This window comes from Phaethon aethereus (genome assembly GCF_964289735.1).
Source record: "Phaethon aethereus genome assembly, chromosome: 1".
Classification (NCBI taxonomy): domain Eukaryota; kingdom Metazoa; phylum Chordata; class Aves; order Phaethontiformes; family Phaethontidae; genus Phaethon; species Phaethon aethereus.
In genome coordinates this window covers 33,831,350-33,858,919 of record NC_138575.1, presented here as the reverse complement: position 1 = coordinate 33,858,919, position 27,570 = coordinate 33,831,350, and the positions used below count along the sequence as shown (strand labels likewise).

The 27,570-nt window shown below is 38.2% G+C and overlaps 1 protein-coding gene across 2 annotated transcripts; it reads left to right on the top strand.

The window, feature by feature from the left end:
- YAF2 (YY1 associated factor 2) lies at positions 1-27,022 on the top strand (the record flags this gene model as incomplete). 2 transcript variants are annotated; one of them, XM_082013882.1, is made up of 4 exons in its annotated part: positions 1-155; positions 341-466; positions 23,965-24,117; positions 26,785-27,022. In XM_082013882.1, exons 1-4 carry the CDS (start codon positions 130-132, stop codon positions 27,020-27,022), a joined length of 543 nt encoding a protein of 180 aa, XP_081870008.1. In that variant the 5' UTR covers positions 1-129. The 2 variants fall into 2 exon arrangements, with proteins under 2 accessions (XP_081870008.1, XP_081870007.1); XM_082013881.1 differs by having other exon boundaries at positions 23,914-24,117.
- Between the last annotated feature and the right edge of the window lie 548 nt (positions 27,023-27,570).

Below are 27,570 nucleotides of genomic sequence, written 5' to 3'. Positions count from 1 at the left end.
GGAGGTTGCGGCGGCGGCTCCTCCTCCCCGGGTCCCCGTTAGAGCCGAGAGACCCCCCGCGCTCCTCCTTATTGACAAACACACAAAGGGCCGCGCCGGGGCCGGGCCGGGGACGCGTCTGGAGCCGGCATGGGAGACAAGAAGAGCCCAACCAGGTAGGGGCAGTCAGCGGCGGCGGCGCCTCCTCCTTTCCCGGGGCCCTCTCCGCGGCGGGCCGGGTGCGCGGAGCCGGCGGCGATGGCGGCCGGCGGGGCGCCCCAGGGGGGAGGCGGGAGGCGGGAGGCGGCGGCGTGAGGGCGTCGCGCCCGGTGTTGCCCCTCGTGCGCGTGTGTCTCCGTAGGCCGAAGCGGCAGCCGAAACCCTCCTCGGACGAGGGCTACTGGGACTGCAGCGTCTGCACCTTCCGCAACAGCGCCGAGGCCTTCAAGTGCATGATGTGCGACGTGAGGAAGGGCACCTCCACACGGTGGGTCGCCGGCGGCGGCTGAGGGCTAAGCGGGGGCGGGGGAGCCGTTGGGCGGCCTCGCGCCGCCCCGGGGTGTGAGGGAGGGCGGCTGTGACAGGAATCGGGTCCGAGGGGAGCCGTTGGGCGGCCTCCCGCCGCCCTGGGGTGTGAGGGAGGGCGGCTGTGACAGGAATCGGGTCACGTTTGCCGGGGAACCCCACCGGCCCGGGGGCTCCCCGGTAAACGTGACCCAAGCCCAGGACTGGTGCGCCGGCGTCTGTGGAGACAGAAATAATAAATACCGGGAAGGGCATAATTGCCCGCACAGCCTAACCCCGGAGAGGCCGTGCCCCTCGCACGCAGAAGAGCCATCCCCTGGGGCGTGCCTACTAAGGCGTTTGCCCTTCTAATGATTTTATTTCCTTCCAAACTCATTTTTTTCTACCAGTTTAACTTTGCAGCATAAATAATCTGACCCCCATCCCTCCTTTTTTTTAATTATTATTTTAATTCGCTTTTCATCACAAGAACATCACTGTGCAGGTTTCTGGGGCTGTAGAGGTGGATAATAACCCTTCGCTGTTTAGAGAGGGATTGCTGGTTAGCTGGATTGTGCTGTATGGAAGTGCCACCCTGCGTATCTGTGACTTCCCAGGAGGACCTTTTCTCCGTGCACCCATCGGAAAGCTTGCGGTGGATTACCTGGTTCCTGCGTCTGCTGATGTGTTTCAGTATCATGGCCTAAACGTGCATGCTTGGGGAACGGAGGCTTTTTATAAAACCAACAGGAGTGTGCTCATAGCCGTTGCATGCTTAACTGAAGAGGATATTGCTGAAGAATGCTTTGTTACGGTTATCATACCTATGGGTTAATCCTGTCAGCAGGAGAAGTTTAAGTGGCAATAAAAGTTGCAATCCTATCAAAATCAGCAATGACATTTTAGATATCGGTCAAAGCAGTGCTGAATATGACTTGCAACAAATGTCACATTTGAAATTGTAAGTGCAAGGTCAGGTCCAATTACTTGACAAAAAAGGTGCATCTTTATTTCTAGGGTTGATTTCCTAGACTTCTGAAAACTGGAATGAATGTTGAAAGGACTTCTCATAACTTCAGTTTTGAATACTAGATGATTTTTTTTTTTAACCAAGGAAATCAGTGAGCAAAATGCTGTGAGAGAAATCGCATCTGTCATGTATAGAGTGGTTTCCAGTTACAACAATGGCATTGTGTTTATATCACAAGTAGATGTGTACGGATCAGTAATATTCAGCAAAATAGTACTGCTAAAGAATGAATGCAGAATCTTTAAAACAGCATGAATAAAGCCTCTTTAACCTCCAGTCAGTTTGATAGGCAAAGTCAGTTTAAAATTATGTTTTGTTGCACTGGAAACTCAGTTGGATAAAAGCACTGAAACTTAAAAAAAAAAAAAAGCATGGAAAAAATAAACAGTCCTGAGAAACCAATATTATCATTGCCTTCTATTTTCCCCACTTGAAAATTTCCTAATTTTTTAATATTTTAACAACAAAAAGTCTTTTTTGTTGGGTTTTTTTGTTTGTTTGTTTCCACTTTCTCCCCCACAGTGATCTGGTATGCAGAGCTTTAGTTGATACAGTGATTTTTGTTTCTCTACTTAAACTCTGAAGCAAGGTGTAGCTGAGTAGATTTATGGGTTTCTTTTTCCCGTAAGGTTTAAATGGGTTGAATTTTCACGTGTTTGCAAAGTCTAGGATTTACACATGGTGTGACATAAATACAGGTTGAGGTTTTAGGCCCCAATTCTGAAATTAGGTTTGAGCTAGTAAGTAGACCTTTGTGTCTGTGGAGAGAATCATTAGGGTGCCAAAGAGACACAAAAGGCCATTAGGGTGGATTTTTAAAAATTTTTTATTTAAAGAAGCTGGAGGCTTTAAATAAGTGAGGCCTTGTTAAAATGTTTGCTGGGACTGCTTATGCAAAAAAATGTTTGTTATCAGTGTTGGTCAGAATAACAAAACTATGGTGATTTGATGACACTGTGAATGCATTATTTATTTTTCTTTTTTAGTCTTACATTTTGAAGCTTAATGTTAGATTAAGTTCATGCTTCAGCACAGTTCTTAGTGTGCAGTGGTTCTTCAAAATTTCTACTGCGGTTTGTTTTTTTACTGATGAGAGCTTTTTCTATATGACACTGTAAAGCACTGGGTTTTTTAGTTCAGAGAAATCTGCTTTTTTATGGTGGATGGTTTAATGTCTGCTTCTGCATGTTAAAATTCACTAAATGTGACCAGATTTGCAGATGGAAAAACAGGCAATCACAGTCAAGTTTAGTGGTTTTGAAGGCCACTGGAAGTTAGGTGCAAAGTCAATTAACACAGTTGTATTTGTTTAATACTAATCATGTACAATTAACTTTACAGAAATATTTTCAGGTGTGGGGTCGGGTTTGTGGGTGTTTTCACCGTTGAATAATTTATTCGCTTTGAAAGAATTACCTTTTATGCCAGAGGCTAGACATGGATTATGATCTTTAATAACTGGTGGAATTGTTAAGATTAGTAGAAATAATTCTTATGACTTCTTGATTATATTTTAATATACGTCTAGACTGAATTTTCAAAGAAGATTCTATCCTGGTGTTAAATTAACTTTGTTTGTGGCAGAATGGTTAAACTGGGCTGTGCTTGGATGGGAGATGTCCAAGAGAAATCCTGGATGCTGCAGGAAGTGGTGTAGCTGATTCCCAAGGTGGTACTCTTCTCTGTGGGTTAGTACTAAAGGAATGCCCCAGTGTGGTGCCAGTTAGATATGACATGACTCAGATGTAAAACTAAGATCCTATCTGCCCATTGGAAATCCCTGTACTTTTTACTGTGGAACCATTGCCAGGCTTTAATTTGGTATGTCGCTGAGGATCTAAATTCTCTCTGTAGACATGGGTTTCTTATTTACTCTCTAACCTAAATTGTTCTGTATTGTTGCTTGGGTACTGAGAAATTACTATGTTCCCGTTGATAGGAGACTGTACTGAATATAGTAATTTTTCTTTATGTGACCTTTAAAACATTTTGAAATCTTTCTAGATGAAAGATGTTGTATAAATGTAAGGAACTTAGGGCTGTAATAATCATTCCTTACTTGGACAAATCTCCTGCTGAAGTTCAGTAGAAGCATGAGTAAGGAATGCTGAATAGAACCCTAATGTACTGTGTTATAGAGGGAACTGGTAACGAACTCTATATTTAGGTTGCCTAATAGTTTCCATTATAACAAATCCGTATGATCTCTTTGAGAAGCTCTATTGTTTGCAAAAGCCATTGAAGTTTGGCAAGGGAAGGAGTCCTTAGGGCTAAATAAGTGGTTTGATTTCCTTGCCCCATGAAATTGTTTAAGTTTTGCTGAGGCGTAAACGCTTGAAAATCAGCATTCCCCCTCTGTCACTTGTGTTGTACAGAGAAGTAAAGCAATGACTAGAACACTGAGAAAACCCACACTGGCATCACTGTAGAAGCAACAGTGGCAATGAGATTATGCTGGAAACCCAGAAAGGAATTGCTTGGCTCCTGGGGAGGTTATAATGGGGTTACTGAATTTGGTGTGACTCTCACAATTACTTCTTTGCCAAACGAAAGTGGCCTCTATGGGCACACTACCATTTATTTTCTTCCTTTCCTTCTGCTCTTCATGGCACTATCTGAATCAGGAGTACACGCACCAATTCTGGTTTGACCTTCAAGAATTGGGCTGGATCCTTGGACAGACCTTACTGCAGCAAGTATTTGCTCCCAGGTTGTCTGTCCTTCAATAGGTGTTTGGTTTTTGTGGTTTTTTTTTCTTGCCAGCTAACACGGTTAGTCATTGTAATTTAGACACGTTGTAAAGCTGAAGATTAGGAGTTCCAGTGTTGCCAGGAAGAAGTATGCAAGAGGACTAGCTATTATCTCTGAAGGAATGTGCGCTTGCTACTCTTTTCTGTCTTCTAGGATGCTGCGTTACTGCTCCATCATCTCTCTGCTCCATCTTACTCAGATCATATTAATGCTCTTGTTACTCAGTTAGTGACAGCATCCAGATTTAAAATGACCTGTCACTTTGCTTTTCTTAATGTGGTTTTTATGCATGCGTATTGTGGTCTGGTCTCTAGTTCCAGGATGCCATTCTTTTCTCCGTGCTATGACAAACTGCTTTTCCATTCAGTGTGAAGGATGGGCATCCAGGGGAGTGTAGTGAGAGCTACTGGAGGAACTGCAAATAGGGATACATTATCAAATTCCCCTTTCCAGAGTTGATAGCATTCTGTGATTTTTAAATTAGGAAAGAGGGCAGAATTCCCAAGGATATTTTCACTAATAGATTCTCTTAGCTAATAATAGGAGAAGGTTTGTTGTACAAAGCTGTAACGACTTTATGCTTGTTACGGTTTTATTTAATTCTGTTTTTTAGAACTACTTTTATTGAATTCAAAGCAAGCAATAAGAACTTAATCTTACCTATGAATCTGTGAGACCTAGTGCACACTATTCAAGCCCAAAGTATTTTCTTCTGGCAGGGGGAAAAAAGGAGGGAGAATAAAGGAGCTAAAACAGGTACAAGTGACTTCTGTTAAGTTTGGGGGTTTTTTGCTTTGATTTGTGTATTTAGGTATTCCTCTGATACACGTTTGGTGAGCGGCTATATGCAACTATATCATTTATATATATGTATCATTTACATAAAATAGCCCCTGAAATTTGTAGCCAGAATGGGAAAGTCATCTCAAATCAGGATGAATTTCTGTGGATTTGGGATCTATACCTCTTAGCATCCTGTACTGCTGAAGCAGAGGCATTATATAACCAGATGAATGGGGACATAGCTTCTGTGTCACATGCTCTATTGATCTCCATTACTGAATCGTTCCTTTTGTCCCAGCCTAAGGTATGAAATGCCAACTTTATATCACACCAGACAGAAGAGTCTGAGCTATAAGGAACTGGGATGCCATCTTTGTATGTTTGCTTGTTATTTGGTCTGTGCTCCTTGATTGTGCCTGAGAGTGTGGCTATTCAATATGTGCATGTATTTTATCAGCATGTCTGACAATCTCCTAAATATGAGATACAGGTCTCTACTTGAAGCTGTCATGAGTTTGTTTTATGCTTTGAGAAGCATAAATAAAATGTTTTAATTTTTAACTTGGATATCAAGGTCATTTTTCTTCAGAAAATATGTGCAATTTGTTTACTCATGTACCATCTGGATGTTTATAAGCACAAATCAGTTACATTTAACCAAATCTGGTATTTGTGTTTCTGTTGAAATGCAGTACTGCTCAGGAAAGAGAGTTGGTACTTATCTTGTAGATCTGGTTTAACATGTCTGTTTTTACAACAGCTTGTTAAGGACTCTCTCTTCTGCCTTCCAGTATGCAGCCTCTGTGTGCGCACATGCGCATGCGTGTGTCAGGGGGAAGGTTGTGAAGGAGAAAAAGAGGAAGAACCGCCTGTCATGCTGATTTTACAAATACATGACTGAATCAAGCTTAACAGACAGAAAAGCTGTTTGTTACTTGTGGTAGTTTGGAGAAGGAAATATATGCAGGAATGAAATGAGTGGAAAAGTCATATATAATCCATATTTTACCAAGCTCTGTATTGCAAATTTTATGTTTTAGCTTAAATATTAAATTACGAAGAGGAGCACGAATAAATAGTTCTCTTCTGCTCTGTAGATAGCCATCAGGTAACCTAGTCATTCTGGACTTCCAGTCTTATTTTTAAAAAGAGTTTTTAAAAGTAACTTTTGGAATTATTCAGGAATTTATTTAGGAGTTATTTTCCCTGGAAAGTATAGTGAAACTTCGGAGTTTTGCACATACAACTTGAATGAAGTTTTCTTTTTCCATAAAAATGAAGTAGTTTTTATTGATTGGGGAGGCTCTGATAGATGCTGTTGATAGGCGTAGCTTGTATGGGCAACAGAGAATGCAATGGGCAACCAGTCAAAAGAAGATAAAGCCTATATTGTAAAAAGACTACATAAGTAGTCTTTTTGGATTGTTTTTTTGGTTTGGATTGTTTTTTTTAAGGTTAATTCTGTTGTTAAATCTTTGTAGTTTTGAACCTGACAGATATTTTAACCCATCACTCTAAACAGTTTATGAAAAAACGTGCTGCTTTTTTTAAGCATGAGCTTGGTATTTTTAGTTTGATGTTTGTTTAGGGTTTTTTTTCTGTAACTCTTTCCTGATGTCTGTTATAGCTTGGGCTTTTTTTCTTTCTTTCTTTTTTCCTTTTTTAATCCCTAGAAAAAAGAAAATGTATTTCATTTGATATTGGGCTAAGACCCAGTAAGGCCTGTTTGATCCAACTTTGATAATTGATTTAAACCTAGTTTAGTTGTTTCTTTTTGCATCATATTGAAAGTAGTTATATCAGCAGTCATTTTTGGCCAGAAATTTAGGTAGCTGTCATTGTGCCTTGGCCTTCTATGTGTATGTACCTTATGTAATTAAAGAAACAAACATGGAGCAGAAATGAATCTATCACTTCCTATAAACTTTCTCTCTTCCTCTCTGTTAACTAATGATGTCAGAGCTGCTGAGCAGGAACTTCTTAGCCCTCTGTTTCCAAGATCTTGGATCTGATCATGGATTTAAGAGATAAGCACAAGGTTGGCCTTCCAGAGAGCATGGGAGCTGCAGGGCCAGAGGTAGGTTCTGCCAGTTAAGAATGACTTTTTCAGCTGAATTGTACCAAAGTCAAGCAAAAAAGACTAGCATTTGTTTTCCACAGTTACTAAAGTAGTAAAAGCTTTGAATACATTTGGGTTCATTGTAGGGATGGTTCTAAGAAGGCTAACATCTCATTTGAGAGACGTTAAAAATAAAATGAGACTCATTATATCTATGTGGCCCTAGGAACTCAGGATGGAAAAGGTCTTCCAGTGGGTTAGACCCCCTCCCATATTGAAAGAGGATCATTAAACCTGGGCAACTTCTACTGTAATCTTTGTTCTAACAAGTTTCCAGTGAAGGAGACTGTAACTCCTTTAGACAGCTTATTTGTAGTGCTTTTTACCCTTGATGTTTTTCCAGATAACTAACCTTTCTGTTCTGTAAGAGAAGTTGATTTATACTCCCCCTATCCCCAGTGAATTACCCACTATATTGGTAGTTCTGTGGTTATTGGGATTGGGTTATGGTTTCCATGTTCACCCCTTTTCTCTCTCTAAGTCTTTCTTACAGAAACAAAATTTCAGCAGCCCTTTCTTATGGGTGACAGTTTTCTTTGGTTTGTATCACAGTTCTTTATTCCTGACTCTTCAGTTGATCCACCTGTTTCTTAGTAGTAGCCCAGAGTGAGGACTTATCTTCATCTGAGTCATTTCTAGTGTAAGGTTTAGTGGGACTGTGTCTCTCCAGAATTCAGCTAAATTACGGTGTCTAATGTTGGTACCTCTCTGAATGAGGGGGTTTGTGCAATAGTATCATGATGTTGGCTTCTTCATGCCTTGCAATCTGCTTGATCCAATACAGTCTGGTGTCCTTTGGTGTCCCATTGTTACTTAAGTAGAGGGGTTTTTTATGCAGTTGTGTGGCCTGTGGTGCTTTATGCTGTTTTTCTTGGATTTCATCGTTTTGATTTTTGAGTCCTCTTAACTCAGGATGGTCTTGGCAGATAGTACTTACCACCCTTCACCTTGGTGCTGTTTGCTTGTTCTATTCTTTATTTCTTTGTCCAAAGCATGATTAAGAATGTTAAATAGTATAGCTGTAGAACCTCACTATAAATGCGATCTTATGTCTACAGCTGGTGGTTGAGAACTATTAAACACAAACAAACAAAGCCTAATTTTGAACTTCATTCTGCACAACTTTGTCCCAGTCATAGTCTAGCTTGAGTGGGAGAATGTGTTTTTGATTGTGTCACAAGTCAAGATACAGGACGTGTATTGCTTTTCTCCTAGTCACTAGGACAATTAAAGAGAGAAACTAGACTATGACAAGCCAATTTGCTTTATCCTTTAATGCTACCAATTGTTAAATAATTTTATCCTAATGTCTTTCTGAAATTTGAATTAGGCTGAGTCATCTACTGTTTCTTGCATTTTTATTTACCCATCTTGTGAGTTCTCTTTTCTTTTTTTCCTTTTTCTTTTCTGCAGTACTTGATGACTTCTTCCATCTGCCTGTGGTTCTCTAAACAATTTGTTTCTGAGGGTGAATTTCATTAAATGCTGTTCACTGCCACATAGTCAGTAGCCCGGTCTGTTTCTTATTCTAACTTGTACTGTTATCCCCTTATTTTGGTTACATGGGGTTAGACTTTTGTGTGGGAACTGAAGCAAAGAAGCCTTTATGCCATCGTCCCATGTTTGATAATGGATATACTTATTTCTTTCTATTTCCATGATTAAGTATTTTCCTTTGTTCCTTTGGGGCATAAGTAGTGCACATTTCAATGTTTAGCTTTTAGCCTTTTTTTTTTTTTTTTTTTAGTGGCAATGTCACCTTTGTTTTTAGTGCCACCAGTGGTATTGTTGATCACTGTGTCCTTTCTAGGGAAAATTACTAGCTGTCCTGGACTAAAAGCTACTGGGGTTTGAATAAACATCTACAGTAAGATTAAGTATGTTAAAAAAGAAGTCTAGCTGCCAAGAAGAAAGCTCTTGTATCACCTGTAGAGTGACGAAAAGTTGTATTTTCTGCCTCATGACTTCTTAAAATGAATTTTCCTTTACTGCTGTGACAGCCTGCTATGCCTGTTCCTGTTTGAAACTTGATAGAAGTGTCTGTACTTTTCATCTTGAAAGTCAGGTTAGGACTGTATGCTTTGCAGAAAATTTTCTCAGAGTATCAAATGATGTCTTGTCTTGTTGGCTGATACAGTCAGCTAACAAAATACTTTCAAAGTAGGCTAGTGGAACAAAATATTAAGTGTTAATTTTTTATGCTTTCATGCAGTAACTTATCCTGGTTTAAGTAGGACAGAGAGATCCTGAGGATTGTCTGTTTTCTCTGAAGTGAATTCCACTGGTATGTGGTACGTTGATGTAGAGCAGGCTTGAACTTGGAGAGTTCAGCTGCAGAATGTTGTTGGTAGGCTCTTGGCTGGCAAACTTTCCATCAGAAGTCAAATTGAAGACTACAAGATATGACCTTGATGTCTGCTACAAGTTTTTTCTTGTTTTCTTAGGAGTTGGGGTGTGGGGAGGAAATGAACACTTGAAAGATATTCCTGTTCTAACTTACTGGAAGTTTGGGACCTCTCTTTAAACTTTTTCATAATGCTTGAATATACTTTATCTGAACTGCACTGTTGAAATGACAATGCTTGATAGGAAAAAAAAAGTGTGAATGAGTGGTGGTTTTAAAATTTACTTAAAAAATAGAGTTCCTAACTCTAAAAGCTGAAAAAGTTGGTTTAACACATTCAATGAAAGGAAAGTTGGTTCTTACAGATATCATTGAACTCTGTGATTAGGGTGATGAGCTAGAAGTTCTGTAATTGAGTAAAAAGGGAAAAAGAAAAGGTGAGGGCTATCGATGTGGCATCTTTTAATACACATCTTTTCTGAAGACCATTATGGAGACTTGATTTTTTAGGGAAGGTGTGTAGTCTTTTCCCCTACTTAAGGTGGACATCTTTGTGGGGCTGGATCTGAATGGAAGAAGTTTCTAGAACGCCGCAACCTTCTGGGAAGATCACACCCACAATGCAGAACAAAATAAGATAGGTCAGAAGCAAGCTCCTTCTGGTTTGGTCACAAAACTAGCTGTGCCAAGTATTCACCTGTTTTGTGCAACAGTAACTGTGCTGCTGCATCAGTATGAACCTCATGTTTTACATGTGTTTTTTTGCATAGGTGCCAGAAGCATCACAGTTTCTACAGAAAGGGGACAGAGGAGCAGCCTGGAGGATCCAATCCTTTGTGGGATTGGAAGATGGGAGAGGTCACTTCCCCATGAATCCCAAGGATCTAGGAGTCTAAAAGACTGTAACCTCTGCCTTCTCTGCAGACTCCCAAATACTGCCTCCTCAGGGGATGTTGTTAAGGAAATTGAGCTTCCTGACCCCTGGTCATATGTAGCGCATTACCATCTAGGAAACATAAATTGGTTGATATTCATATGTTTCTCAAACAGGGTATTTTAAATACAGCTGTCAGTTATACTGACCATCAGTGAACCACAGCTGTGGCATATGGGGAAGAATTTCTAACAGCAGTGTGCAAGACGTTGAAGCCTTAAAAGTGGTTGTTGGAATAGTAGTATTTGATGGGTGCTTTAAAAACTCTCTGTGAAGATGAACTTGGGCTTTCTGAAGGTCCTGATATGGATATTGCTTGTTAGAGCAGACTGTTGTGCAGTGTACCAGTTGTCTTCAGGAGACTTGCTGGCCTCATCTGTTAAATGTCATCTGCAAAATAGGGCATTCCCTTTAAGGGAATGATTAAATAGGGACACTGCCTCAAGGAGTAGTTTTCTGCACATTTATACAGTGACTGATAAAACCATATGGGTCTTGTAAGTCTATTCTAATTGAATCAGCTTTTACTGACAGAATTGCTAGAAATGCACTGAATGGATGAATTCCGAGTAAATGATTCACGCTGTAAAACAGGTAGGAATATGAAAGCACTGGAAATCAGCGCTTGCTGAAAGTTAGAATTCAGATACACATAGGATGTGTAGAAATTGCATTGTTACTCTGCAGTAGGCATATGGATTTATATTATGTTTTCCTATACAGGCCACTAGCTCCGTTGTTTGCCCTGTCGTAATTATTCAGTTGCATTATCTGTGGAGGCAGTGTAATGTACTGGTAACACTCTAGGATATGACGGAAGTGATGGTAATAAGAAAAAAAAAATTTGGGTAACGTAAATTACCTATGTTGAAGATGCATTTAATCATGAACTGTTTCAATGTAGAAATAAAAACTAGTTTCTCACAGGATGGCTTTGTGTGGTAATTAACATGAGCATATTCATGTGACATGGCAAGCTAAACTTAGTTTAATCTGATAGTTTTTATTCTATGAATAGCTTAATAGAGTACTGATGACTGAGGGAGGGTGAGCTGATCTGTGTCAGAATCCAAAGACTGCTGCTTCTGCTAGTGATTTAATTTAATTGCTAGCAACTATTGTACTTGTATTACAAGAATCAGTAATAGGAAATATTTTTTGCTTTTCATAATGTGACTTTAACTGCTAAAAATGAGGGGTAGCATCACTACACGAACTGCTAGCTTCTGTGGAGATAACAGTTTGCAAGATCTAATTGGCCACAGTGTTAGCAATACTGCTTAGTATACACAGTGTTCCTGATGATTTCCTGTTTGCTTTACATAGTATCACTGATATGCTTATGCAGAAATTAATCTTTTTTCTTTCTTTCTTTGGTATTAGGAAGTGAGTTATGGTAAGGTTGCGCCTGATCAAAAAAATTAGCAATGGTAATGGAACAAATGTTTGTGCTAGGTTTTTAGTCAAGTTAAAGAGCAGTTTCCTCTGTCTGGAATACTGTTTCCTTGGTATTTTGGCAGAACCTAGATGCTCTTCTTGCGCAAGGTGCTGCACAAAGAGCTTGTGGAGTAGATGTGGTAGTCTATTAAAAGATAAATGTGATTTTAAAAAATGTAAATTTTGCTTATATATCAAATCTAGAAAAAATAAAATGTTAAGCTAGTTGAAAAATTGTCTGATGGAAGAAAAGAAAGTTTCAAAACATTGTAGCTACTAATCTGCAAATATGTGGAAGGATATATTAAAAGCTGGTGTACATTTTGTGTATAGAAATGCATGACAATTCTCTCGTTACTTGAGAATGAGTGGTTTGCATTTGACAAAAATAGTTGTCTACTATTGAAGTTTGAAAAATATTGCATGCTTTAAATGTTTACTGTCAAACTAGCACTTGAAGAAATTCTTTGTCTTGAGGCATGAAGAAAGATCAGTAAAAAAGAATAGGGAAATAATAGGGTAAAGGTAGGGATTTTTTTTTTTCTTGGCTTCTGTACAGCTAGATTGCTCTTACTTACACCTTAACGATACAGATTTGTGCATAAACTGGAATGAATTGCCTAAAATGTAAGACTTAAATATTTGCCTTCTCACTTCAAGTTAATAAGATTCTGCCTTTCACTATGTGTCAAATTGACTGTTGACTGTCTGCATTATTACGTCAGGACATCAGGTCCTATTGATTTCTTTCTATATTATAAAGAACTTAAAGAATAACTTCTTGGCTCTTAGGAAATGCTTCACCTTAGCATTTGTAAGCTGTGATAACAAGATTATGATGCTAAATTAAATTTGGCGCCATTTATTTTATTTAAAGCTGTCAACACCATTGCAAGGTCTGTATAAATATAGGCCTCAGTCTTCCAACATTTTTTCATGGATTCCTAGACTCTTTAAAAAAAAAAAAAAGGAAAAAAGAAATCTGTCTGAAGTTAGACTTTGCAGGCAGAGGTCATCTCAAAACAAGGAAGACTGAGGTAGCTGTGTATATGTTTAATTTTTCTCTCTGTTTAGATGAAGTTGCTTACATTTCTATTATTAAGGCCATTTACAGTGGGAGGGAAAAGAGACTCTGGAACGGGCATATATGCAAAGGTCAGTAGCATCTTTGTAACCTGTTTTGCAGAAAGACTTCTGAAAAAGAGAGAAAACATGCCTGAGGAAGTGGAAATGTTAATTACCTGATATTTGTAAAGTTACTTGTCAGTATATGAGGGTGGGGGGAGAGATATAATTGTATTAAAAAGAATTGACTAGCGAGTGGGAGGAAAGTTCATTTACTTAGTAGCTTCTGCTTCAACGTACTGTATTACTTGTTACAGAAACTGAATTCTGAAAAATACTTTTTTTTTTCTCCTTCATTCTGGAGCCATTTAGGCCTGGCATCTAAACCTACATCATCAGTCCATCCTAGAAAAGTCACGTTCCAAAGCTGCTGGTTGTAACCTGTCCTGTGATCTTCACAGTAAAAAGCTGTCTAAGCTCTATTACAAAGTTACAGTTAGAACTTTGCATAATTAATGTCTTTTCAAAAACACGCAGGAAGCGTATCATACTAAAATATTGCTACAATATTTAGCTATAGCTGTACCCTGTAAAAGTTACTGATACAAATGCCATAAGAGTTACTCAAAACATTCATACCTAAGTGAAGATACCCTCCTAGTAATATGTGCTACAGCTGTAGTCTTTCACTTAGAAAATCTTCTACCTAAACCCACTTTTTCATATCCTTCTTTCTGTCTGTTTGTTTAAAAAGCTGTTTACTGTAAAATCTTTCCAGTCAACTCCCTGTATGCATCTGCTTGCTTCGGAGATTAGGAACAACTTTTTATTTTTAAATTAATTGCTCTAATTACTGTTTTAAGATATATTTGAGAATGTGGACCTTAGCAGTTAGAGAAATGAGGATATGTGGTGAAGGAGATTTAAGTAGGGACTAGCAAGAATATGATGATTAAGTAGAGAGTATGCAAAGATAAGCTTTTCTTGAGATTTCAGTAATGACTGTGAACTAGAAAAGTGGAGATTAGAGTAATACTGTGGATATCAGATTTCTATTAGCTTCTCGAGACATTAATATTTAGGATAGATGTGAGTGGAAAATGATCTTCAAATAAATTAGAAGATATTTAAAGCCTGTAGATTTGTATTGGGAAATGATCTAGTCTAGTAATGAAAGAGCAGAGTAGGATTTGAATGAGTCGACTTTGTTCTCAACAAGATTTTAATGCACTTAACTGTATTCTGTTTAGACTTTTAAAAGACATGTATGATACAAACATCAGCAAAACAAGATTTTTATTAGGGTTTGGTTACTTAACCTTATTTCTTCCAGTAGTTTTGTTTAGTTCACAATGACATATTGTTAAGTTACTTAAAGTGGAATAAACAGTACCATGTTAGAGTTTTCTTTCTTGCTCAAGGAGATGAATTATTTAAGAAAAAGCAAACAAGTACTTAATATTAGCTTTGCAGGATTTTGTCTTTTTAGTTTTGGTGACAGTTCTGAGAAGTTTTGAGGAGGATGATCTATAGGCTTATTAGATGCACAGCTCTGTGTAATGAGCATGTGTTGTTTTTCTTGGTGAGCTGATACATCAGGTCTCCTGCTGTCTTGCAGATGCATTCTGAAAACACTTGTGGGAGTGTTTTAAACTGTTTCAACTGGTTTTAATGTAGCTTTGCAGAATTTTAGACTAGCCAATGCATGAGAGTCTTACCTTTAGCAGCTTTGTGAAATTATCCAGTCAAGTGATATTTATGAAGGGGTATTTATGAAACTATTTGATTAGGTATCTAATAGTAAGATTTTTATATGATTTAGATGAAGGGACAGTCATAATCATGAGGTTGGCTTTGTGTTGTCTGGAGGTAGGAATATATAAGATACAAAAATAAAGAAGCAATGGAGCAATACAGAAATGCACACCGTTGTGTTACTCAATATTCTAAGTACAGCTATCTGAAATATAGCCCTGTATTCAGGATGCAGTACTAAAATGATGCTGTGAATTTTCCAAGAATGTATTGACTTGTCTGAAGTAAAATACATGTTTGCTGTTAGCAAATGGGTAGCACACTTTAAAAAATGGTCATTGGAAATGGCCCTCATCCTGTTATTTTCTGTGTAAAGGGTGAAACTATAAGGAGATGACTAAATTTAATTAATTCCAAGGTCTGTCCTCCTTTATCAGGGATTACTCTTATTTACAGTGGCAATACACTACAAAATGCAGACAACTAAAGACCTTCAGTCTACCTCCTGTCACAAGAATTAAATTTACTACCAAATTCTAAAATAATTGAAGGTTGGAAAAACTCAGGCATGTTAACAAGGCATTTCTGAAATCCTCCCTAGATGAGGGAATAGCAAAAGCTGGTGGAGGAGGAGTACTAGTACATGATCAAAATTAGAATTCCATTTGAAAAACATACTCGGTATCTTAGCTCAGTCAGAAACACACAGAAGCCCCACAGTAGCAGATGGAAAGGAGATATGCAAGTCTGCAGGGCACTAGAGACACAGAGAGGAATAGCATTTTTTTCATAATGATGCAAATAGATGGTAACTTCTAGGAGAAAGAAATACGTCTTTTGTAAGTTTCGTATGAAGTGAGAAATTTTAAATTTTGTGCAGAGCAAGGTTAGAAGAATTTGATAGCAGCTTCTAAAAGCTTGCATTTTAAAAAGAAGACAGAGCTCCCCAAAAAAGAGGTGGGTTGGAGGGAGGACAACAAGGTACAATTAATGTAGAAGTTAGTTGTGTCATGGTAACTGTTTTTATAATGTATATCTTACTGTAAGTTGTATGCTGTTTTCAGGCATCCAGCAGTTTTATCAGCCTTGTAGGCAGTGTAAATGTATATTTGATGTGTCTGAACCTTCTAGCATGGTTGAATACCTTAAAAATCAGATTTCTACACTACCCCCAGTATGTTAAAAGAGTATAATTTTGAGCAAAAAAAGATTTTAAGTATGCATTCTCATGGATACAGTGGGTTTACGAAAAACATTGGAAGAGTGATTAATCTTTCAAGTATCATATAATTACTTGACTACAAAGTCAACCTGTGGGGAAGGGGTTAGTTCTGAATTTGAGAAAAATACATTAAATGCTTTCCTTGCATTTGGCAGTAATTTTGAAGTGTCTTAACATTTTAATGCTTAAAGGTTTAAATGCTTTTAATGTTTACATTTTTACAGCAATATAACACATTCCTGTGCATCATCTCGTTGTCAGAACTACCTGCAGGAAGGTTCCACAGTAAAGTTGTTTTCTGTCCAAAGTTACTAAGTATTTGCAGTGGCTTCAGAGTGCACATAGTTGGTTACTGCATATCAGCTTATCCATGATACTTTATTTATATTTCTGTAGATCCATGGGACACATTTTATATGGAAGTCAGGGGACACCAGAGCTGCCAAAAGAAGAAACAAGCAGTGTAATTATAGGCAAATGGAAGAAAAGCTTCTGTAATTAAAGGAGGGATGAGTGCTTGAACAAAAATTTCTAGCTATCCAAATAGAAACCAGCTGAATTTCAGTATGACTTAAAGCAGAAGTTGTATAAGCTTCTATAAAACATGGGATAAGCTAGAAGGGAAAATCAAAGAGGTATTAATCAGATAGAAAGTGGAGGCATTGTCGTGATGATGCTGTGGTAGTCATATTTCTTTGTGACTGTCTGAAGTGCATGGTTTTGGGAAGCTTGCTTTTGCAGCAGCTGTTCTTTGTAAGTAGTAAACGAAGAAGGTAGGATACAGGCAGACTTGCAGTGGTTTCAGGAGCTTATTGACTTTGATGCCGAGTGATTAGTTTTAGGTATTTTTTCCTAGAAGCTGACTGAGCATGTTCTCTTATGCTTAGCCTGAAGATACTTATAATTGGGAATGCCTGACTTTTTTTTTAGAGTTTCTACTACCTTAGAACCGTGACAAGCATTCTGCGTTTAATCCATAGTGCATCAGCATACCCTGTGTTTATAATGAAGCTTTTGGAATAAACTCCAAGGCTTTCCCAAGGAGACATCATGAAGAAAATTGTGTGTGGAGTTTGTAAAGGCCAAAGCTTTTTTTATATAATTTTATTACTGATCCTGTTCTTTTAGCAATCAGCTTTTGCAAGAGTTTGACCAAAAATCACTTGCATAAGTGGATTAGTTACTGCTTGTTAGGTCTTTTGGCAAAAGCGATTTTGATAATTCTTGGAAAAACCCTGGAGAGTGAAATTCAGGGCACTGATTTATGAGACTACTGGTTCTAGAATGAAGAATGAGTTTGCAATGCCTTGCTGATGGGACAGAACAGATTGCAGAAGTATGGATGAAGCTAATGTTCAAAAACATTCTGGACTCATTACATAAGTCCTGTGCAGTGAGGGCCTTAAAGTAACAAGAAGTTGAGTAGAAGATTTGGGAACTTCCGTTAACTTGGAAGCATTTATTCAGTCCTCCTGAAGCACCTGAAAGGGAAGAGTACTTTGTATTTAGAGAAATGCGGATTTCTCATTTTTGAGGAAAGGATTCTATGACCACGGGCAAGACAAAATCAGTGAGGTTTCTGTTCCAGATACTTCTAACCTCTCTTTCTTGAGGAATGAATCTGCTGTCTTGAACAAAAGGTCAGTGTCTCCCTGCAGGGAAGAGAACTTTAGATAAATGGGACTGCTTATGGATTAGGGGTGCCTTTGAATAAAAGCCCTTTAAGTCTCTAGAACCTGTTGTTTTTTGGTTTTTGTTTTTAAGAAGTGATGGTCTTTTACAGTGGACAAAAGGAAAAAAATTGTGTCCAAAATTGAAATTATGGAATGTATGGGATACATTGTAGAGTTTCTACATAAAAGCAGGTGAAGAATTTTGAAGAAATACCACAGGGTTTGTTTTGCTTAGGAGTTGGTCTTTTCTGCGAATGAAAATATGGTAGAAGATAAGATGTTGTTGATCAGCCCGAAAGCTTGAACTGTTCTAATGAATAAATTATTCCTGATATATAATAGTTTCCTGTTCTGTTTGATAGTATGAATATCTTACCTGTCTCATGCCCGAAGGAGGCCATGACCCCATGGGAAGCCCATGCTGGAGCAGGCTCCTGGCAGGGCCTGTGGCCCCGTGGGGAGAGGAGCCCAGGCTGGAGCAGGGTTGCTGGCAGGACTTGTGACCCCGTGGGGGGACCTAGGCTGGAGCAGCCTGTTCCTGAAGGACGGCACCCGTGGGGGGACCCAGGCTGGAGCAGTTGGTGAAGAACTGCAGCCCGTGGGAAGGACTCATGTTGGAGAAGTTCCTGGAGAACTGTCTCCCGTGGGAGGGACCCCATGCTGGAGCAGGGCAGAGTGTGAGGAGTCCTGTCCCTGAGGAGGAAGGAGCGGCAGAGACAGCGTGTGATGAACTGACCACAACCCCCATTCCCCGACCCCCTGCGCCACTCGGGGGGAGGAGGGAGAGAAATCGGGAGTGAAGTTGAGTCTGGGAAGAAGGGAGGGCTGGGGGGAAGGATTTGGTTTTAGTTCTAGTTATCCTACTGTGATTTTGATTGGCAATAAATTAAACTAATTTCCCCAAGTCGAGTCTCTTTTGCCTGTGACTGTAATTGCTGAGTGATCTCTCCCTGTCCTTATCTTGACCCAGGAGCCTTTTGTTTAGTTTTATTTTCTCTCCCCTGTGCAGCTGAGTGGCTTGGTGGGCACCTGGTGTCCAGCCAGGGTCAGCCCACCACAGGCAAATAAAGTGACCAGAGCTCCGTAGCAGACTTAAATATCTGGTATGATAATATGTGGTATTCTGAAAGTCTTTAGATATGTTGCATGTGGCACTTCCTTTACAAATGAATTTGTCACTCCAGACAGGATAAGCCTCCAGCAAGGGCTTTTAGTCTGAATTGAAGCCGGGAGGTAGATGGACTTGAGAAGAGGAATGGAAAGGAAAGGATCATATTAGAATGGAATCTCTGCTTGGCAGGTGTTATTCTGGGTCCAGGTTATCTGTTGAAGAGCATCTTTCAGCTTGATTGAAAGCTGAGGTGGCAGGATTTCTTTAATTTAGACCCATTCTGTTAAGATTGGGAAACTAATTTTAATACTTTGCAGTAAGAAAATACACAAAGCAGAGGAGCTTTAGCTTCAAGAAAGAGTGTCCCTTTGAGTATGTCTCCTGTTCTTCTGAGTATCTGAACTCTGTAAACTGTGTTATAGGTGACAGTACGCTCTTCCCACAACAGGTTGAAAAAGGTGCATGTATTCAGCACTGAGATTTAATTATGCCATCTAGCTTTCCTTGTAGAAAAGCATAGGATATATTCTGAGATTGGTGGATAGTGGGAAGATATGGGTGCTGGTTCTGTGTGGTGTTGGCTGCTCTGTTGGACTGTGTATGTCTCTGCTCTGTGCTTCTCAGAAGTCTTATTTACTCGGCTGCACTGTGGTGCTTGGCAGTCGTACTTGGTTGGCCCTACATGTTTTAGGATATGCAGCACCAAATGCATAAATCTCCTCTGAACCCTGCACACAGGGGTGCATCATGCTGGCACAGGACTTACTTGAGATGTAGGTAGATTTGGGGTTGGTTCGTGGAAAAACTGTCACGGTTGTCCACATCGTGCTCTTTGTTTCCAGTCTGTAGAGGATGGACCCTAGAGCTGGCTTGACAAAAGTAGCTCAGGTGTGTCAATTTGAGTTCGTACTCTGAGTAGTGCAGGAGTCATACATTTCTATGGCTATAGAAGCAGCACTGTGCAAATGTCGTTGTGCTCTGTTTAAATTAAATTCAGCCAGACCCCAGGATGCCTCAGCGTTAAGCCAGTTTGGTTGTCTGCATGTTTGATGCACACCTCAGGCAACTGAGAGTTTAATGTACTTCTGCTGTATATGTTGATTATTAGTATTGTATGTAGATTTTTTTTGTTGTTTTTTATTTCTGTTTTCAAAACAGACTTGCTTTGTTGTAAAGACGAAGTTATTCACCATATGCAATTGGCCAAACTTCTTTTTGCATAGATGATTGGTGAATACCAGGTGAGGGAAATTAAGAAGGTATGTACTGCTGTGAGATGTCCAAAATTACTTATGAGCAGGAAGTTATTGTGTTGAGCTCTGGGAGAAAGAAATGACTGGGGGCAAAAGTTCCAGGTATCATTTGGTCTAGTGCACTACTTGTATTCTTGAATGAGTGTTTTTCATGTCTAGGCATGTAAATGGCTATGCTATAAAGCTTTTTTTTAAGAATGCCAACAACAAAAAATAGTCCATCCTTCTCAATATTTAATATTTGCTCCCTTTGAGAGCATTAGTGTTGAATGAGTTTCTGCACACAAAACCTAAGTAGGCAAGTCTCTGCAGCCTCTGTAAATATACCCTCTAATCCAGCAGCTAGATTAAATGCTGTAAAATAAAATGTAGTCAAATCCTGCAACAAGAAGAATAGAGTTAAAATGGCATCCTTGTTGTTTAGCAGTAACGGGAATTGTAGGGAAGACAAAAACTGAATCCTTGAATGTTTGTATTACTCTCTGTTGGCTCTTTAAAAACAAAAAAATGTTAGTTTACCTTATTTTTTAAAGGAGATTATGAAGTCTGTGCGTGTTGGTATGCAGGACCTTGAAAGCAACATTGGGATTAGATAATTAATAAAACCAGAATGGATGAGGTTTGAATAGAAATATAGGTAGAATTATGGCTGATGTTAACTTAGATAACACTGGCTGAAAAGGAAAACTGAGTGATAGCGAAGGAAAGGCACAATACTGGGAGCTGTAATGTTTAGTGATCTCTTGGAAGCTCAGTAAATCAGTTTGTTGGTATGGCTGCAGTGCTTAGGGCTTAAATCATAAAGTTCACCTCTGTTGGAAAGAATTTATAGCTCTTATCTTTTGTAATAGTGTATGCCTCTCTTGATTAGTGTTCCACTTAAAATGCCTGAAGTGAAATTATTAGATAAAAATGCAAAGTTTTGAGGGGCTGACTAAGCAACATGGATTGTGTTTATGAATGTTTCTGCATATAGTTCTGGATTGTTCAGTTGTAAAGTCACTCTGAGTGGTAGAGGCAAAAATGCCTGTAACTATAATGCAGAAGTTTATAGAGCTTCTTTCTAAACACCAGTTAGCTCAAGTGCTCTTGAATATGCTCAAAAAGCAAATTACCGTAAATATAGCGATGAAATAAAAGGCGGTGTTAACATTGTCTGTAGCTACTTAATCTGTAGCAGCCTATTACAAAGAGTCTTTAACTAACCGGTTTTGAAAACCAGTAATCTAAAATGTCTTATTTTGGCAAATCATCAACATCAATTTCATGTCATAGGAAGAGTTTTTCTTACATTTGTTTTCTCTGTATGAATTCCTTCATGCTTGAAAGACATGATTCAGCTACTGCTAAATCATGAACAATTCTATCAAGTTAAATCTTCATGAGTGGTAAAGTTATCTCCTGAAGCCTGCATGGCTTGCAAAGTGCTTGGTTTGCAGTTCAGTAGCCCCTTTTTGAGTACCTGGAAAAAAAAATTGAGCACTTGAAAGACACTCTAAGTGTTGAGAGATGTGAATTTATTTTTTCCCCAGATTTTTTAATATAAAAGTATTGAATTACTCATTTAAGAAATCTGGAAGTGACAAAGCAGATAATAAATTTTAGAACACAGATATAACTGATAGCTATAGAAATAACTGACAACAAAAAGATAGTTGTTTAATTGGGAGGAATAAAATAACTGCCTGGAATTCCTTGTCACAGCAAAATCACATAGAACCCCCTGATTCACTTTCAGTGCATCTTCTCAAACATGATTTCTCTGTGGGTTTTTTTTGTCTTAACTGACTTCTGTTCCCTGTGGCAAAGATCTTTTTTGTCAGTCTCATTTGGTTTTTTGGTACTTGAAAAAGTTAAGTTCTAAACCTACGACTTAGTCCTAAGCTTAATTTCCCAGCTGTACTCTACTAGAAATTATCAAGTTTACCCTCAGGAATTGAAATTGTTTCAAATTGAGAAGCCCTAAAACAGTTGGCTAAGAATTTCCCCCCCCCCCCCCCCCTCCCCTTTTTAACAAGTTTCCATGATCACGGTGTTGTCCACAGCCCTGGGCAATAATTAATTCTGTGTCAAGAAGTTAACTACTGTCTTTCTTCATAAATAACATGTGAAATTATTCTCTGAGGTCACTATGTAGTAATGACAGGATTGTCACCTGGCCATCACTAGCAATATTAACTCCCTGGATCCCTGTCTTCTGGAGCAGTCGTCAATTCAAGACAGATGATCAGTTTTATTTATATATCACAAGTGTTTTCCACCTGAAATAAGTTTGTTCATCAATTACACCTTGGTGGTTCTTGCTTTTTTATGAACTACTATGACAAAAGGTCAAAATAGTTGTAAGGCAAGTTTTCTTAAAAATGTCCTGTGTACTCTGTTAATGTAAACAATTCCAGTCCATTTTGGTGACTTTGGATTCCATATACTGTGTGTTTTCTAAGGTCCTGGTTGCAATGCTCTCCTTAAAAGCCTGTAGTCATGTATTTGTCAGTTGATATAAACTGGGTGGTTTTCACTGAGCATTGCTGATCTTTGTCTCTCCATGAGTTAGCATGGGCTTACTTCATGAGTGGGCATGCGGTAGTCTAGTTTTTACTCCAAAGTTCTATTGTGTTGACATTTTAACTAGTCTTTATTTTTACTTTAATTCATTAAGAACTTGCTGTGAAGAGTCATGAAATATCAGCTGGTTTATATTAACTGCCTTTCCCACACTTTACGATTCTTGTAACTTGGCTTTCACTCTCTAACATGAACTATTGCAATCATTACTGAAGACAACTTGCTAATGGGAGCTGCCTTGATTTTCTGCTTTTGTTATTTTACTCGTCACTTCACCTAAGCAAGAAGTGCTGGTAGTGTGATCCTGTGGGCTGGGATAAATAAATATGTGTAAGAGCTGATAGCTTCTGTTGCCTTAATAGCTACTTAGTAATTTCCAGAGTATCACAATGCATATAATTTGTGCTTTTTCTATTTTAAAAAACATAACACAACTAACAAAACCAAAGAGCTTGGCAAGGTGAACATTCTTTTGGAGAAGAAATTTGCATCTTCAGAGTCTTAATGGAATCACTGAACCTTCATTTTCATATGTCATGACTTGAAATTCTTAATTCCAAAATCTCAGAATCAAGAAATACATTTGCATTGGAAAGAGCAAAATTTTCCTTTTCACATTAGAATCATTGTATTCCAACGCAAAATAAAAACAAAAATGAAGCAATTTCAAAATCATATTTCAGAAATGTAAAAATAATACTATTGAAATTCTTTTCTGCTGTTACTTTTCTCACCCTGGTTTTTGGTGTGGGTCAAAACTTGGAAATGCAAACTGCACTGTATATACTGATGGAACATGGTCGGAAGTTTCTGTTGCCAGCTTTTAAAGTATATATGTTCTGACAGCTATATCCTCACATTATTAGTGCAGTAAATTTTTTCCAGTTAACAACTTGATAAAAATTATATACAATTTAACAGGGTTTGCCATTGCTTTCAATGAATTTGTCTGAGCTGAAAGCAGTTAGATTTTACTCTATAAGGCCAACAGTGGCTTTAGGTCTGATACCGGAAAGGTCAGCTTTTTCCCGTTTGTGATACGAATTGTGTACTTCACTGTTGCAGACAGTTACAGACCCCTTCATCATTTGAGGGGGCTGGGATTGGGTAGTAAAGCATTCCTTCTGGAAGCTTCATCTTTTGGAGTTCACTCCATGTAGGTCTCTGTCTGGGTATGACAACTAGGAGAAGAGGGCGCATTGCAAATTATTGTTTCTAAATGCTTTAAAAAAATACATTAAATATCACTTGTTGATAATGCAAGTAGGTGAAACAAAAGGCTGTAATGGGTTTAAATTTGATGTGCTATTTTATTGAAGTATTAGCAGCAAGGTAAGTGTTAGCAGTATTTCTTTTTATAGTGATTGTTAATGTTAACTGAAGTGTAGAGAGTTGGAGACTGTTGTTGTAAAGTCTAAGCATTATATATGTGCACACAGGAAACCTCGACCTGTCTCTCAGCTGGTTGCACAACAGGTTCCTCAGCAATTTGTGCCCCCTACACAATCAAAGAAAGAGAAAAAAGACAAAGTAGAAAAGGAAAAAAGTGAAAAGGAAACAACAAGCAAAAAGAACAGTCATAAGAAAACCAGGTAAAAATTATAGAAACTTTTTCAGTATTGGTAAAAATAATTTTAAAAAGTAAGAAAATGTTCTGGGATTTTACTGTTTCGTAAGTGCTGTGGCAAACTCTTTCAACAATAAGTCTAAATATTTGTGTGTGAAGTTTCATTATTTTATGATGCCTATTAAAAGCGAAGAAAACCTGCAGTTTGTAATTTTGACCAGAAGATGGAGGCCAACTGAAGACAGGGAGAAAGACTTGGGTATTTTTCTTAAGGGCATTTCTCACACCATACAAAACTGTAAGTAGGCAATTAGATGATACTAATCTCTGGAAAAGAGAGGGGACAGTAGTGACTAGTTTTCATGCAAAATAATAGGAGAGGGAGAACCAGTACCAGACTGCAGAAGAGTGCGCAAGTAACACGGTTATTGCTATCCTTGCAGAATTGGAATAAATTTTGAAACGCTGAACTATGGTATAAATTTATGTGACAGGAAATGGCATGTATACTACCTGTCTCTATGCTACATCTGGGATGCTGAGGGAAACCTTGGACTCTTAGAACTGAGAACATGAAATATTACACTACAGACAAGCAGTAAAACCTTGATCTTGCCTAGGACCAGGGGCAAGGAAGGTGCAAACGACAAAACAAAAGCAGCAAGTTTAACCCCCTAAGTCATCACAGTCTAATCATAAAGTTATTGTGGCAAGAATGCTGTGCCAAAAAGCTCAGAATTATACAGGACATGTAGTCTACTCAATCGTGGGAGGAACTATTGATTTTTTGTTTGGTTGGTTTTGTTTGGGTTTTGTTTCTGTTTTTTTCCTAGAAGCATTCCAAAGTCATCCTGCCAAGGAAGATCCTTTGCAGTTAGTTATGCAGAGAAGTGGCAGATCCTTCTCTTGTGCTTGAAATAAGATCATCAGGATCAGAAGTAGGGAGAGATTGAGTCAAGAGAGAACAGTTGTTAAGAAAGTCGTAGATAGCGTTAAGGACACTGAGATGTTCCTTCCTTCTCTTTTCCTTTTTCTTTTTCCCCAATGCTCAAATTTCCTATCTTACATCAGGCAGCTGAAGTATTTCAGTTATGAAGTATTTGAAGTTAACGTAGTGAATTTTAATTAAGATAATTGAATATTATAAATTGAAATATTGATGATTGAATTGCAATAGTACATTAAAAATGCAAAAGTGAGGTAGGGAAAAAGGGAGAACGTTTAAAAAATAACTGCAAAAAATCTTGGACTGAAATACTAGTATTGAGATTTGCATTAAGAATTGCGTTTGAAATAACTAGGCTACTTTTTTAAAAAAATGCTTCAAACAGTTCAATTTTCCACAGAATTGATTCACTAGGTAGGATAGCAAGTTACAAATGCTTGATTAGTTTAAGCATATTTCTTCAGTATCCTTTGAGAAAAGGATATCCTTTTCTCTTTGCCTTAAAACTTGTATATTATTGCTGGAAATGATCATAACAATCTGCATGCACATTCAATATGATTATTAAGCTCCAGGCATGGCACTTATGCAGGCTAATAATGCTGATTTTTTTTTTTTTTTTTTCCTCTCCATTCCCATGTTACAGAGCAGCAGATTTTCAGTTTTGTCTTAAATTCTTCAGTCACGCTGCTTCAGCCTCAGGGGAACAAGATGTCAAAGCCCATCTCTATTCTAGTGGAGGAAAGGCATGAGGTGTCTCAGCTGCAGTCACTGGGAACCAATTCTACTTCAGACAAAGTCAGATGATAGGGTAAAGGTTAGGGCTTTGCCGTTAGCACACCTGCTAACATGTGATGTCATATTAATTTATTTTATTGCAGCTTGAGATGGTGAAAGCTGTGGAGTCAGTTAAATGCATAAAGCTATGCTGTTCATAATCAACTGTATAAATTCAGCTGTCTGGTGACAGTTTTTCATGGTAGTAAAAGGAAAATAGTAAATTGAAAGTACTTTATGCTTCTCACTAGCAAAAATATGATGGCAGAATATAAGTCAAAGTATTCTTCTCTGGTCTTTATGTTGTAAAAATCAAACAATTGAAAGATTAGATGAAGAGACTTACCCTGTCAACACTGTGTGTAATGCTTGGCTCTGTGCATAATTTAAATCTCAGCATATGCCAGGAATACAAGAGTTATACTGTGAAAACAAAGTCCAGTTCAAATAGTATACTAGCAGTCCTGGCGACGTGTTGAAATGAAGCAATACCTACTGCAAGTTGACACTATTTGTGCTGTTGAATTCCAAAGACAGACAACAGCATTTTCATTATTGAACATTGTTCTCTACTTGGAATTGTTGCTTAAGGCTACTGCAGAGATGGATGCTTCTCTGGAACATATGTATAACTTTCTATAGCCACAATAAAGAAAGACTTAATTTTTAAAAGTGAAAACTGTCATATGTGCAACACATCTGTATTGCTGTACAGCTATATTATTCATAAGGTCAATTTTTAAACAATCACAGGAGAAGGTACTGTGTTATGTTCAGCTGTTTTAATGTAAAACATACTAGGAAACACTCTAACATAAATATTTGTGGTACGCTATTTTCCAGTGTACTACATGTTGCACACAGCAGTGTTACATACACGTGTGTTCTCCGGAGCTCCTAAAAAGTAGGACGAAGATGAGATAATAAGATGGTGTGTGTGCTTTTAATGTGATTATTTGCTTTATTTAGGCCAAGATTGAAAAATGTGGATCGAAGTAGCGCTCAGCATTTGGAAGTTACCGTTGGAGATCTGACAGTCATAATTACAGACTTTAAGGAGAAAACTAAGTCACCACCTGCTTCCAGTGCTGCTTCTGCAGATCAACACAGTCAGAGTGGTTCTAGCTCTGACAACACAGAGAGGGGAATGTCCAGGTCATCTTCACCCAGAGGAGAAGCGTCATCACTGAATGGGGAATCTCATTAAAGTTTGTTTCCTCCAGTTTCTTTAGTCTCTTCTCTTCAAAACATGCAAATACATAACTTCTGTCACCTGTTACCACATTTTCATGACAGATTATCCATGCACAATTGGTATGTTGACTGGAACATAATTTATGCAGTTCTAAAAAAAGAAAAAAGTGTAGTGGTAGAAACAATAATTTAAATGCAATCTACAAATGCTTACAAAGCATTTTCAGACCAACTTTTTAATCTTCATATGTAAAGGTGCCATGAAAATGTGGTTTGAATGTTCATTATGCAGTGTTATTGGTAAGTCCATTTTCACTTTTAGTTTAGTGAATTCTAACACAACTCTTGGAGTCTCTACTATTGGCATGTACTGAATTTAAATTTTTATAACATAGTTCAAGCTGCCTAAATATGTATTATTTGAGAATTGTGAAACATAGTTATATGTATGCAAGTCAGAGATCAACTTAATCAACTATTGCTGCAACAGAATTTTCATAATAATTATCTTAAAAACACCTGCTGGTACTTGGTGTGGTTAAATAGGAAAAATGATATTAA